General features: G+C 45.0%; 1 protein-coding gene across 1 annotated transcript in view; it reads right to left on the bottom strand.

Annotated features, from left to right (window-relative positions):
• The window catches only part of LOC147631030 (uncharacterized), a 76770-nt gene that overhangs the window by 15933 nt on the left and 47529 nt on the right, over nucleotides 1–13308 (bottom strand). The window contains exons 9-16 of the mRNA XM_086809133.1: nucleotides 5431–5668; nucleotides 5279–5342; nucleotides 4473–4621; nucleotides 4283–4353; nucleotides 3951–4124; nucleotides 3767–3838; nucleotides 3576–3677; nucleotides 3388–3477 (exon numbers count right to left, since the gene is read on the bottom strand). Coding sequence (XP_086665259.1) covers nucleotides 3388–3477; nucleotides 3576–3677; nucleotides 3767–3838; nucleotides 3951–4124; nucleotides 4283–4353; nucleotides 4473–4621; nucleotides 5279–5342; nucleotides 5431–5668 — 960 coding nt within the window. The remainder of the gene's footprint in view (nucleotides 1–3387; nucleotides 3478–3575; nucleotides 3678–3766; nucleotides 3839–3950; nucleotides 4125–4282; nucleotides 4354–4472; nucleotides 4622–5278; nucleotides 5343–5430; nucleotides 5669–13308) is intronic.

Here is a 13308-nt window from a genome sequence, read left to right as displayed (position 1 = left end):
GAGCCTCCCGCCTGGGAGTAGCCCATGCGCGCAGCAGCGCCTGCCTGGCTGTAGCCCATGCTTCAACATTATGCATTATGTATTAAACTTAAAGTATATGCTTAAAGCATTATGCATAATGCATAATACATAATGTAATAAGTATTAATGCATTAAGTGTCATGCATTAAGAATATGCTTAATGAATTATGCATAATGTTACAAGCATTAATGTATTAAGCATATGCATGATGTAAAAAGCTTAATACATGATGCATATTATATAATAAATATTCATAATGCAATAAGCTTAATGCATTATGCATAATTTATAATGAGCTTAATACATTATGCATAACGCAGAAGCGCCTGCCTGGCTGTAGCCCATGTGCGCAGCGGCGCCCATACGTACCTCACCACGACCACACGACTTCGCTCCAGAATCCACATGGAGACCTGCATACGATTCCGCCATCCTTCGCCCCTTTTTAAAGATGCGATTCCGCTTTCTCAAAAACGCCAAAAGCAAAACACATGCCTTCAAAAAAAAATTATATATATTTTTATCATCAAAGGTTTTAAAACCTTATAACCTTTAAAATCCTTTGTGTCCCCTTTCACGCTTGGGCTGGCCACACATATGGGTTTCCTTTTCATATCCAAACTGATACCTGTTCACACTGTCCATCCCGTGCCCGTGCCCACCTGCTTGTTGTCCAGAGGGAAAAACACAGGGTCGTAACAGATGCACATGACATCCCCCCGGCAGCCCCCCGGCGCTAAACTTGATGATGGGACACCATAAGGGTGGAGACTCGGAGCAAAGGACACTACCAGAGAGAACACAATATGAGGTTTCATTGCCCCTTCAGGGAGGGGTTTGGGCCATTGTCTCGGGTCATTGATTCCCCAGACGAGCAATTCATGGGACTCCACCTGATTGACTTGTGACACCACAGAAAGACATACAGGCAGACCCAAATACTTCACAGCCCACCATCATGAGTTTCTTTCATCCAACCCAGGATGGATGGCCTCATCGAAGACCACGAGATAGCCTTGATCCAGATGCCCCTACTCGACGCACCACAGTGCACACCAACAGCACATGTGCCAGAGATGCCACCCCACCTAAAAGGTGTCTCCCTAGAATGAGCAATTCAGGTGCAACGAGCTAGAAAACCGATACCCACCTGTTCAAGGAGATGCTCCACCCAACAGCTTCAGATCCAAGAGATCCTCCGGAGATACAAGAGTGCCCCTCCCCACAGGCAGTGGGGAGCCTCTATATAGACATAGATGTCGAGGACCCACTTGGATACCCTCACATTGTATTATTGTAGTGGCAGTTCCAAGGCTGTTGTTGCTTGTCTCAGCTCTTGTGGGATGTTTTTATCATGTTTTCATGATTTTTGACGCTACATGGACACATTGTAACACGTATGGTCTCACAGACCCCCTTTGGTCTTTTGTAGACAAACCAGCAGATGAAGCTTATTGAAATCCATAAAGATATGGTTATGCTACCTAAACTAGAAAACATCAAGACTGGGACCATAAGCGTTTCAAAGGACCATGGAAACATTACTGTATAAGGCCAGCGTCTAACTTCTACGTCAGAGTTCAAAAAAAACCGGACACTAATATAAATTGAAGTATGTACAACGCAGATCTTTATCCTTGACCTGAAGATATATTCTCTGGTTAGCTGAACATAAACCACTGTATCCAGACTGAACAATAGGCTGGACCTTGCTGCTCTAAACAGTTCTTTGCCACAACTTTCTTCTGAGCAGGGCTCTGAAATACCCTGTTTAGCAAGGTCTGCAGCAAAATGCTTGCCTATGCTCAGTGTTAATTGTCTTAGATTGATGCCACGTTAGGTGCTGATTTGTCCCTACTCTGGGGATCAGATGACTGAAGGGAAAGGCTTGGCCTATTGACAGGGCAAATCATGCCCCACCGCTCCAGACCTGCTAACTGGCTGACCTGCTTCTGCCCGACCTGCCCACCGCTCCAGACCTGTCCAAACGTGCCCAGATCCATCCCTGAAGGGCTGGGTTGCCTGCCGACCTGACTTGGGCATCTTGCCTGTGGGCTGACTTCTTGCATGGCCTGGGCATCTTGTGTGTTGGCTGAATTCTTGCCGACCTCATAAGCTGCCAAGACATCTGTACAAATGTCAACTTCAAGTGGTCTGCAGGCTTTGCACACATACAACTGCCTGGACTAAACCCTGATGGCAACTGGCCGTCTGTCGTCGCTAGACTGGGGCTCACAAGATGCATTGTTCACATCACAAACCCAAAACTTGCACTTTCTGGTACTGTCATGTCACAGTGCCACGCAAGTACAGTGGGCCCACATGACAGAGGATCATCTCAATCAGGGAAACGCCATACTAAATGGACCAGATCAAGCTGTACTAGAGCTGCCGGGTACCTTACACATGGACAAGGATGATTTATTGGAAACATCCATTTTGATGGTGTGGCCATTTTCATTGCAGCGTTTTTTTTATCATGATACCAAAATGATTGGCTGGTAGCATGGATGTAGATGCTTTTTTCTTTTTCTTTCTGAGAAAGAAAGAAAGAAAGAAAGATATATTAACGTCTCCGAAAGGCCAAAGTGGCCTATGAGACCAAAACATAGTACACAGCTGATGGTGTCTCATCAAAAAAAGTAAGACAAAAAGGACTAAAAAAGTCCTAAACAGCTATGAAAGGAAAATACTCCTATTGAGGTACAACAAAAGTGTATAATATCTACAACTAGCATAAGACTGGTGTAATCTGCTCATCTCAGTATCTCTCTCATGGGGTGCTGTCAGATAGAGAAACTAAAGTGGCGGGGCAGTCGTCTCCTGTGGCAGGTCGTGTATCTGAGAGAGAGAGAGAGAGAGAGAGAGAGAGAAGTGAATTATATTATAAGAGCAATCCCAGTTACAGCAGATTCCCTACTCATCAGCTATATGCACCTCAACATCAAGTTACATCACCAAGCCATCTAAGAAGAGTACTCTTCTTAGCTTGCTTTCTTCTTCTTACCCTCATAAAAAAGCATGGATGTACAGAATTCATTGTGTATGGAATGTGAACATAAACCATGACTCGCGTGAAGCTCTCTCTTCATGCAAGTTCTGCCTACGTGACCTCTTTATTGATAGGCATTTGTCTTTTGGGTAGAATTCTTTTGTTTAAACTTGTGGGCATCCCAGCTATTCAGTCCGTATGAACTTGTAAAGACCGTATCATTGGGTATGAAAAAGATTCCATGGATACTTTGGAAGCAGAAATACTATGAAAACAAAATAAACATGTTCAGCAACTGCAATGCTATTAAACCTGTGAATCACTTGATCATTCTCATTGCGAACAATGGAATATAGAGGGACCAGATTCATACTGATCGCAGCTGGACCATATTAGCCTTGGATTTTAAAGTATCTACATCCCGTTCCAGTTGACGCTTCCATTCAGATAGAAGATTTTCATCCTGAGCAGACATTAAATGGAACGTATGAGATTTTTGTTAAAAGACACAGATGAAAACATATGGACCATGATTAATAAACCCTAGCCACTAATTAGTACCTGAGGAAGCTGCACAGAAACCTTGTTGGGGAAAAGTTTAGACAGCATTTTTGATGCTTTGGGTACTTCCTTGCTTCGTTCGTGAAGCCTTCCGAAATTGTCCTGCATGACATCCACATAAACGCAATCAGTTTAAATAACTTGGCATGGTCTATAAACAGCAACACAAATAAAGGCAGTTGTTGTACTACCGGAAATGCAAGATCAAGAAGTGTTGTTTGATTGCTTCCAAATTTAGTGAACACGAGACCACCTGGATGAGACTGCAAATCGCATCAAATAATCATTCAGGAGTAAACAAGAAGCACGGAATGAAAGCCCTCTGGAGAGGGAAGCATTAATACACTTTAAACTTAGTGAGAGGTTGTGGCATGCCTTTTCCTTGCGGTTGTCAGACAAAGTATGCGAACCAATGACAACAGTTCCACCCTCTAGCTTCTCCAGCTTGCTCTTGAAGGCTGCATGGTACTCGAAGTTTCCAATAATTGACTTCTCTACATCTTTGACAAAAAGTATACATGGGCCTTTTTTATTCTCTGTTGCCACAACCTGGAAGATTAACCAGTATAAGGGTGTTTACATATATAAATTTCACGAGCAGACAATCTTGGAGATCCATCCAAGCTCACCCACTCTCCAACCATAGCCAGAAATTGAAATCTATGCACACCAACGTGATTGCCAAAATCTTGTGCTGTATGCCTCACCTCAAAGAGCACATCTGTCACAAGCTTCTCCAAATCTTCACTGTAAGCTCCCTCCAATCGAAGCTCACTTGCTGATTGGGGAAGAGTGGTTAGTGAGCAGCAAATGTGATGGTTGTTGGGTGCAGATAACATGCCATAGACTTCTCCATTGCAATAATTAGCCTAGCTTACAAGTGCAGCAGATACTAACCATTGCAGAAGAAACCATGGTCATCCTCACTAAGTCCTCCTAGATTGTTACCGTCAGCAACAGCTTTATCGAATCGAACTCCAACTTTGCCAGGATTTTCGTCAAATGTAAGGAGAACCTTCCCTCGGGCACCAATGGAAGGACCCCGGCTGTACACAACAATGATATACCATTAGGCGGGGCTGCAACACCACAATTGTTGCCTACCTATAAGTGTAATCACACTACATTATTTTACAGGCAGTCTACTGTTGCTCCCGATGGCCAACCAACAGCTTTTTTGCACTGTTTGCCCAGCTAACTGCTTCAGGTTTTGTCACGCTCCTGTTGTCCACCCAAACCCTGCTGGCCGCTCTGGTGGTTGAACCTCACTGGTCTTTGTCTACTACCTTGTTTCCTGCCCCACGCTAGTGCATCCTACAACTATCTTGTGCATTCCCACTCACACTGGTATTGCCTCTAAGTCAAGGCTCTCACAAAAGAGGCTTTTGTTCTCCCTTCCTAATGGGCTATAGGCCTTTTATTCTCTCTTCCTATAGGCAAACCAATTAGTGCCCACGTCTGCAAATGACACTATAATTTCCTTCCTTTCTCCCCCTAACTCCATGAGCTTGAAATCTCCTCCAGGTGAATATGCAATTTTCTGTTGCGAAATTGATATGTCTTGAAGGCATTGTGGGAAACAAGCAGATATAAGCGGCATATACCATTAGGAAAGGAAAAAAAAAACTTCACCTTATCAACAATTCCTCAAAATGTAATGGCATCACAATTTTAATCACAGCAGAAAAGATAAAGGTGTCCACCTGCACACGTAATTCTGAAAAGCAACACTCGCAACATTGGGACCAATAAACTTGACCCGATCCCCTACAGATCCAGATCCAGCCGCAAATGAGCTTAAACTTCACCTGTCTGGCTAAGCTGCAATCTATAAATCCTGTGTGCTCTCACCTACCTATTTTGAGGATGCGTTTCGAACTTGCTGCACCAAAAACAGATGCCATATCTAGCTTTGAGCTTGCATTAGCAATCGATGGCAAAGAACGTGATACAAGAGCATTCAGATCTGCCACAAAGGAAGATTCATCTTTTCGAATGATATCTTCAGATGTTTCTGACTCTTTTCCAGAAGAACTCAGTTCAAGCATTCCAGTCTCTTTGGCTAAATCAGTATCACTTCCAATCGCAATTCCCTGTACAATATAAACATTATAACTGCATCAGCGAAGCAGCTTTTGAGTCTAAACTAAAAGCATGACTGCTACGAGGAAAATTTCAAAACTTGCTGAAACTTCAAGCCCCAACCCTTGCAATACTAGACAACCCTATACATAAAATAGTTCAACAATTGAGACCAGGGAGGACAAAATGCATTTGAGAGTGTGCAGTAAGAGAGAATTGGGCATTTTGATGTTTGAAAATTTGCATGGGGAGTAGGCATGGAGAATAAACACGCTTATTCTCTTTTATGGAAAGTGATTCAAGCTTGCAGACCTTATGTTTATTTCCTTAGTTTGTGACCAACTGGTTCATGCTGTTCTAACATGGGTGCCTGCGGAAGCATGTGTATGAATTGATTGATTACGATTAGCACCTAATTAGAGACTTAAGCCCATTTTCAAACTGTTTCTTCGTAATGCTCAATACACCGTAGAGAGATGACCTAATCTACCATGTATTACCAACATGAAATATATGCAAGGCTAAATAGAGATACTCAATGCTAGTGGAGCGTTGCTGATTGTGGCAAGACACTGGGGATTGGGGAGTGAGGTTCTTCACAACACAAGTTGTTGAATCAACCCCAACTTCAACAAAAAATGCTTGCAAAAAGTTTTCATTGCATGAATGTCATTGGAAACCTGACATGTGATGCCCACGAAGCTTGTATCTTGAGGAATCCTTGATAATACAATCATATTACACGGGGGTCGGCCGTTTCTGGCCCTATTGCAGCTTTGTCATCATATTTAATTTTGTGCCATTTTATCTTGTTCAGTAATATTGATAGTTTTAAGTGTGTGTCAAGATTGTAATCAACCCTTTTTGGGGCAATTACATAAACCCATGTTCAAATGACCTAATCTACCATGTATTACCAACATGAAATATATACGATGCTAAATAGAAATACCCAATGGTTGCACTACTCCTAAGCTCTCAATGCCTCAATGATGATCAATGAATGAATATGGCTAAAGCCTAGACTCCTATTTATAGTGTCTAATGTTGGTGAGTTGGTTACCAACTCTACCAAGCCTAATACAAATGTCCAACTAAGTCAGTAAGAAGAGTTGGTGACTGAAGAGTAAACTAATGCTCGCTGAAGCTCACGCTCCCCCCCCCTACTCGTGCTGACTGCACGCTTTCCCCCCTCTCCCGCCATCGCGTCTGCTCCCCCCCCTCCCCCCCGCCTGCACTCACGTTGGCCCCCCCTCCCCTGCCTGGCTGTCCTGCGCGCCCCAGCGCTGCATCGCCCGCCGCCCCTCTCCTTCGCGCCCTCCCGTCTTTCTTCAGCGCCCCGCCCCCCCTTTCGCCGCCTCGCCTTATCTTCCCCTCCGCCCTTTGTTTCGCGCTGTTTCCGCCTCCCCCTAGGGGCTTTTTGTCTTTGCCATCTTACCTCCTTTTTTTTCTGATTTCTCCGTCCCCTGGGGTCTCCCTTTTTTTTTTCTTTTTGCCTTCCGCCTTCCCTCTCCGTCCTTTGTGTGCAGCTCGGCTCTTGCAGGACTCTCCGCTTTCGCTCCGCCTTCAACTTAGCTTCAGACACTGATGGAGGCTCCTCCCGCCCCACCTCAGAGGGACTCTCCCGCAGCCCCCTCGCACGCCCCTGACGATACCCCCATCAGGCTTTCTCTTTCGCCAGAAGAGGAAGCGAGCCTCGCCGCAGAGGTGGAACGCCTCCAAGCACACTCCACCATCTGTCGTATAGTCGGCACTCGCCCCAGCAGAGGGGAGATCCGAGATCTTCTCCAGGCCCGCCTTCTTGCAGATGTGGGCAAGATCCTGGACGTTCAGCTACTGGGCCATGGTCACTACCAGATTGAGTTTGAGACCGCCCAGAGCGTGGCCAGTGAAGGCACTCAAGAGTTAGGGTTAGGGTTTACACAGGTTCAAGCAAGCAAGCGTGGAAACCTAGGAGGAGGAGTGAACACGACTGTTGTATACTTCAATGATAGAAAAATCAAGTACAATAGCCACATGATAGTGACCCTAGGGCCTAAAGGATAAGTGTTCACATGTCCGGCCATAAATGTGCCGGGTGGACCAAAACACTTATAAACTGCATATAAGTGAAACTGAACTAAACTGGGGGAAAAAACCTCCACTAACTAAAGTAAAAAGTGCCCCAGTAACCTACTGATGATCACTAGCACTCCTCTGGGTGCATACACAGCATAAAACCCAACAAACCCCCCTGGAGTGATATGTGATCACTGTACATCATCCACCAAAAGGAAACAAATTCAAAGCATTGCGGAATGCTTCAAATTTCGGACGTGGTAATGCCTTGGTGAAGATGTCTGCCACATTCTGATCTGTATGCATGAAACACAGGATTCCTGGCCACAGCAATGGCACTCTGACTATCACTATAGATAGGTGTAGGCTCCTCCACTGAAATATCCATATCAGTCATAAGACGACGCAGCCAAACACACTCAACAGTAGTAGTGTAGGCTGCTCTGTACTCTGCCTCACAAGACGAAGTGGCCACTGTGGTCTGTTTCTTGCTTAGCCAAGAAATGCATGAAGCGCCAAGGAAGAAACAATTTCCACTAGTGGAATGTCTGGTATCAAAGTCACCAGCCCAATCTGAATCACTGTAAGCATGTAACTGCATGTCACCCCCCTCAGGATAAAGCAACCCAAGAGACAAGGTACCCTGCAAATAACGGAATACACGCTTCACAGCTTGCCAATGTGACAACCGTGGGCTGTGCATGAATCTGCTCAACTGAGAGACTGCATACTGAATATCTGGCCTTGTATTACACAAGTAAATGAGGCACCCAACAGCCTGAGCATATGTAGTGGCATCAAAGGAAACACTGTCATCTTGTAGTGACAGTTTCATCCCAGGCTCCATAGGAGTACTAATAGGCTTGCAATCCTGAAATTTAAACTTCTCCAGAAGTTTAGCAACATAACGTGATTGCAACAACCCAATGCCTCTGTTATCCTGCACAAACTGTATGCCCAAATAGTAATGTACAAGGCCCAAGTCAAACATGTCAAATGTGTGTTGCAGTATCTCCTTAAAAGCTGCAATTTTGTCATCATTTGATCCCATGAGCAAGAGATCATCCACATAAAGACTGATGACCAGCAGATCTGTCTCTTCTTTCTTCACATACAAAGTGGCCTCTGATGGACTGTTCACAAATCCCTGAGTGAGTAGAAAAGCATCTATTTTTGCATACCAAGCTCGTGGAGCTTGTTTCAAACCATACAAGGCCTTTTTCAGCCTGCATACTTTCCCCTCATGACCATGTTCTGCAAATCCCATGGGCTGAAATACATAAACTTCCTCCTCGAGGTCCCCATGTAGGAATGCAGTCTTTATGTCCAACTGGTGAACAACCCAACCACGATGTGCAGCCAATGCAATGACACACCTAAGTGTCGACATACGGGATGTAGGAGCAAATGTTTCCTCATAATCAATGCCCTTCTTCTGTGCATAGCCCTTTGCAACTAGACGGGCTTTGTACCTGTCAATGGATCCATCTGCATGTCTTTTCAACTTATCGACCCATTTAGTACCAATGGCTTTCTTGCCTTTGGGCAGATCAACCAAATCCCATGTTTGATTCTTTTTAATAGAATCAATCTCATCCTGCATGGCTTTGTTCCAATGCACATTATCTCGTGCATCCACAAATGAATCAGGCTCATCATCATCCTGTAAACTGGCTGCCATAACCAGATTCAAATCCATGATGTGTGCATGCTCATTGGTCCTTGTCTCCCTACGAGTACGACCAGCAAGAGGACCCTCCAAATGGCTGTCCTGTAATGTCCTCAAATACCATCTAGGTATATGTCTAACCTGTGGTGCCTGCTGTCCCATATTTGGTTCAGCTTCTGGCTCATTTGGCTGCTGAATTTCTGCACCACCTACATCATTTGCTGGCTGTCCAGTACCCTCATGAGTTGGATCACCAACTGTGGAATGAAACTCCATGGGTAGTAGACCTTCAAACACATCATTTTCAGCCTGATTTGCCTCATAACCAGCCATGGATAATTCTGATTTTTCATCAAAAATCACATCCCGACTGATGAATATCTTCCTGGATAGTGGGTCATATAATCTGTAGCCCTTGCTCTCACGGCTATACCCAACAAAAATGCATTTTGTGGCTTTATCATCAAGCTTCCTCCTCAACTCTTTGGGTATGTGTGCATATGCAAGACACCCAAAGATACGAAAATGCGATACAGAAGGCTTGCGGCCATGCCAAGCCTCAAAAAGAGTAATAGAAACCAATGCCTTTGTGGGACATCGATTCAAAATATGACAAGCACACATTACTGCTTCCACCCAAAAGATATGTGGTAGTCTTTTTGCCTTTAGCATACATCTGGCCATCTCCATGAGTGACCGATTTTTCCTTTCTGCAACCCCATTCTGCTGCGGAGTGTAAGGAGTAGTATACTGATGTTTTATACCTCTACTCCCAAGAAAGGAATTCAGCACATGTGACATATATTCCCCCCCTCGGTCAGAACGGAGAGTCTTCACCTTGCATCCTGACTCTGTCTCAGCAAGTGCTACAAAGGCCAAAAATGCATCATATACCTGTGATTTCTGTGTCAAAGGATACACCCAGCATATACGAGAGAAGTCATCAATAAATGTTGCAAAATAAAAGCAACCACCTAATGACTTCGTCTGCATGGGACCACAAAGATCATAAGTTGCAACCTTGCAGTTGCTCTTAGAGCCTGATCACGTGGGAAGGAAAACCTGTACCAGTAAGCATCAAGGTCAAGGCATTTGCTTTGTCTCTGACCATGCATTTATCATCATCAAAGTAGACCTGCATTCCACAATGTGCTAAAGAAGAGATGGACAACAAATTCTTCTTTATCCCTGGTACATATAAGGCATCTGTAAGGCGGAGAATGGAGCCATCAATGGCTGTAAGCTGAATCTCCCCAATGCCACAAACTGGATATGAAGCATTGTTGGCACACTGAACAGTTTTGCCAACAGGGGCAAGGCCAACATGACTAAACAAATCCCTGCGAGATGTGATATGCTTTGAGGCACCACTATCAAAATACCAAGTACATGCATGCTCTGTCAAACTGAGTGCCTGTGAAGACCAAGAGGCATCATAGCTGCATGTATAAAAACAGTAATCCCTGTCCTCAACAAAAGAAGCAGTATCTGGAGGAGCTTTAGAAGTATCATTAACTGACATCCCAGCTTCCTTTGCCTTCTTTTTGGCAATCCTCTTCCTACATTCCGTGATGTAGTGACCTGGCTTCTTACAGTAATGACATTTGCCCTTCTTCTTGGGCTTTCCATCACCTTTCTTGGTATCCTGTGAAGAACCACCATCACCTGAATTTTGGTTTGCACTCTTTGGCTGAGTTTTTCCTTTCCCCTTTTGACCTGTAGTAAATGCTTGTTCAGCATTTGTGTTCATATTCATATTCTTCCTCATTTGCTCCTCTTGTAGTAAGAGAGCAACAAGTTCCTGATACTTGAGGGGTTCAACAGCATTCCTCATGCTGAGGTTCAAAGAGGTATGGAAAGCCAAGTAAGATCTTGGCAAAGAGTGCAAGATGGTGGACACAAGCTGTGTCTCAGGAATAATCTCATCCACATTGATGAGTTGCTCTCTCAAATCCTGCAGCTTGTTTAAGTGGCTAGACATGTCATCTCCTTCATTCATTTTCTGATTTTCCAGCTCTCTTTTCAAAAATGAGATCCTAGCCTCATTACGAGCAGCATACATCTGCTCCAAAGTCACCCATGCATTCTGTGAAGAGCCAGCTGAACGAATATGAGGTATAATGGACCTCTGAACTGACAATGCAATGAGTGACAAAGCTTGTGCATCCCTGGCATCCCATGTCTTTTGAGCATTTGTTCTCTGAACAGGCAATAGCTGTCCTGGAGCCTGTACCTGTTGTCCTCGTCCACGAGCACCCCCTTGGGGAGGAGTCTCTGGAGCCAATGGACCTGGACGTGGTTCATCACCACTAACAAAATCCCAAAGACCTTTTGCCACAAGCACATTTTTCAGCATAAAACTCCACAAGGAGTAGTTCGTGCATCCAATTTGTCTTCCTTAGACAAATATGTGAATACATCACTTTGCTGTTGATTTGCCATTATGCTTTACGCACAATGTTGTACCTGTTTACCAAAAAACCCAATAGCAGAAACCCTGATAACAACTGTACTCCACTGAATACAGTTCACCCAAATCTGCCTGCACTCTCAATCCTCTGAATGTGCAGCTCAATGCACCAATGACTGAGTAGAGCAGCAAATGGCGTACACAATGCCAAAATGCCCCAAAAATGCCCAAATTTGCTGCACCCTAACTGTGCAAAAAACCTGTATATTTTCTTGCTAGAAAATCTGCCTGTTGTGCCTGTATATTTTCACAGAGAAAATAAAAATGCCCAAAACTCAAAACTTGTAATGCTTACCAGCTGAGATTTCAATAGGTATGAGTTGATTGTAGTGTGCAGATTCGTAGACTGTTGTACTGTGCAGGTAAAGATGACTGTACGGCAAATGTACTCAGCTGGTACTGTACGGAGCACTGTACTGAACAGTGCGAACAGGTACACAACAGGTACAGAATGCGCACAGAAGGTACAGTCGCCAAATACAGAAGGTGTGAGCAGGTACACGTCAGGATGGCTGCGCTTGACTGTACGGTGGCTGCGCTTGACTGTACGGGCAGGTACAGTCACTGAAGGCAATGCAAGCGGCGCACAGATGTACGGGCTGAAGGCAGACTGAAGGCGACCAAGCACAATTGGTACAGGCGCTGACAAGTGCAGTACAGTACTGCGCTGTCTTGTACAGTTGGCGCAGGCAGGTGACAGTCGGCGCTTACAGGCACGGAGGCTGCAGTACGGCGGCGCTGTCAGGTACGGAGGCTACAATACGGCGACGTTGACAGGAACAGAAGCTGCAGTACGGCGGCGCTCAGGTACGGAAGCTGCAGTACGGCGGACTGGTACGGGCAGATGTACGGGCAGATGATGAAAGTGAATGTGTACAGCAATGGGCAAAGGCAAAGCTTCAATGGCTCTGATACCAATTGAAGGCACTCAAGGGTTAGGGTTAGGGTTTACACAGGTTCAAGCAAGCAAGCGTGGAAACCTAGGAGGAGGAGTGAACACGACTGTTGTATACTTCAATGATAGAAAAATCAAGTACAATAGCCACATGATAGTGACCCTAAAGGATAAGTGTTCACATGTCCGGCCATAAATGTGCCGGGTGGACCAAAACACTTATAAACTGCATATAAGTGAAACTGAACTAAACTGGGGGAAAAAACCTCCACTAACTGAAGTAAAAAGTGCCCCAGTAACCTACTGATGATCACTAGCACTCCTCTGGGTGCATACACAGCATAAAACCCAACAGCCAAGGTCCTAGCCATGAGTCCCCTAGACATCAGGGGTGCTCGGGCATTCTTCAGACCTTGGCAACATGGCTTTGACCCAGCAGCGGCCGAGCAGGGAGAGCGCCTTTTCCATGTTACAGCTTGCTTCCCTGGACTCCGCCGTGAGTACCTGGCACCTGCCGCTCCTTTCTAGGCTAGGAGCATTGGTGGGTTCAGTGCTAGAG

This window comes from Cibotium barometz, chromosome 15 (genome assembly GCF_041138505.1).
Source record: "Cibotium barometz isolate CiBa-2024 chromosome 15, ASM4113850v1, whole genome shotgun sequence".
Classification (NCBI taxonomy): Eukaryota; Viridiplantae; Streptophyta; class Polypodiopsida; order Cyatheales; family Cibotiaceae; genus Cibotium; species Cibotium barometz.
This window is presented reverse-complemented; position numbering and strand designations above follow the sequence as displayed.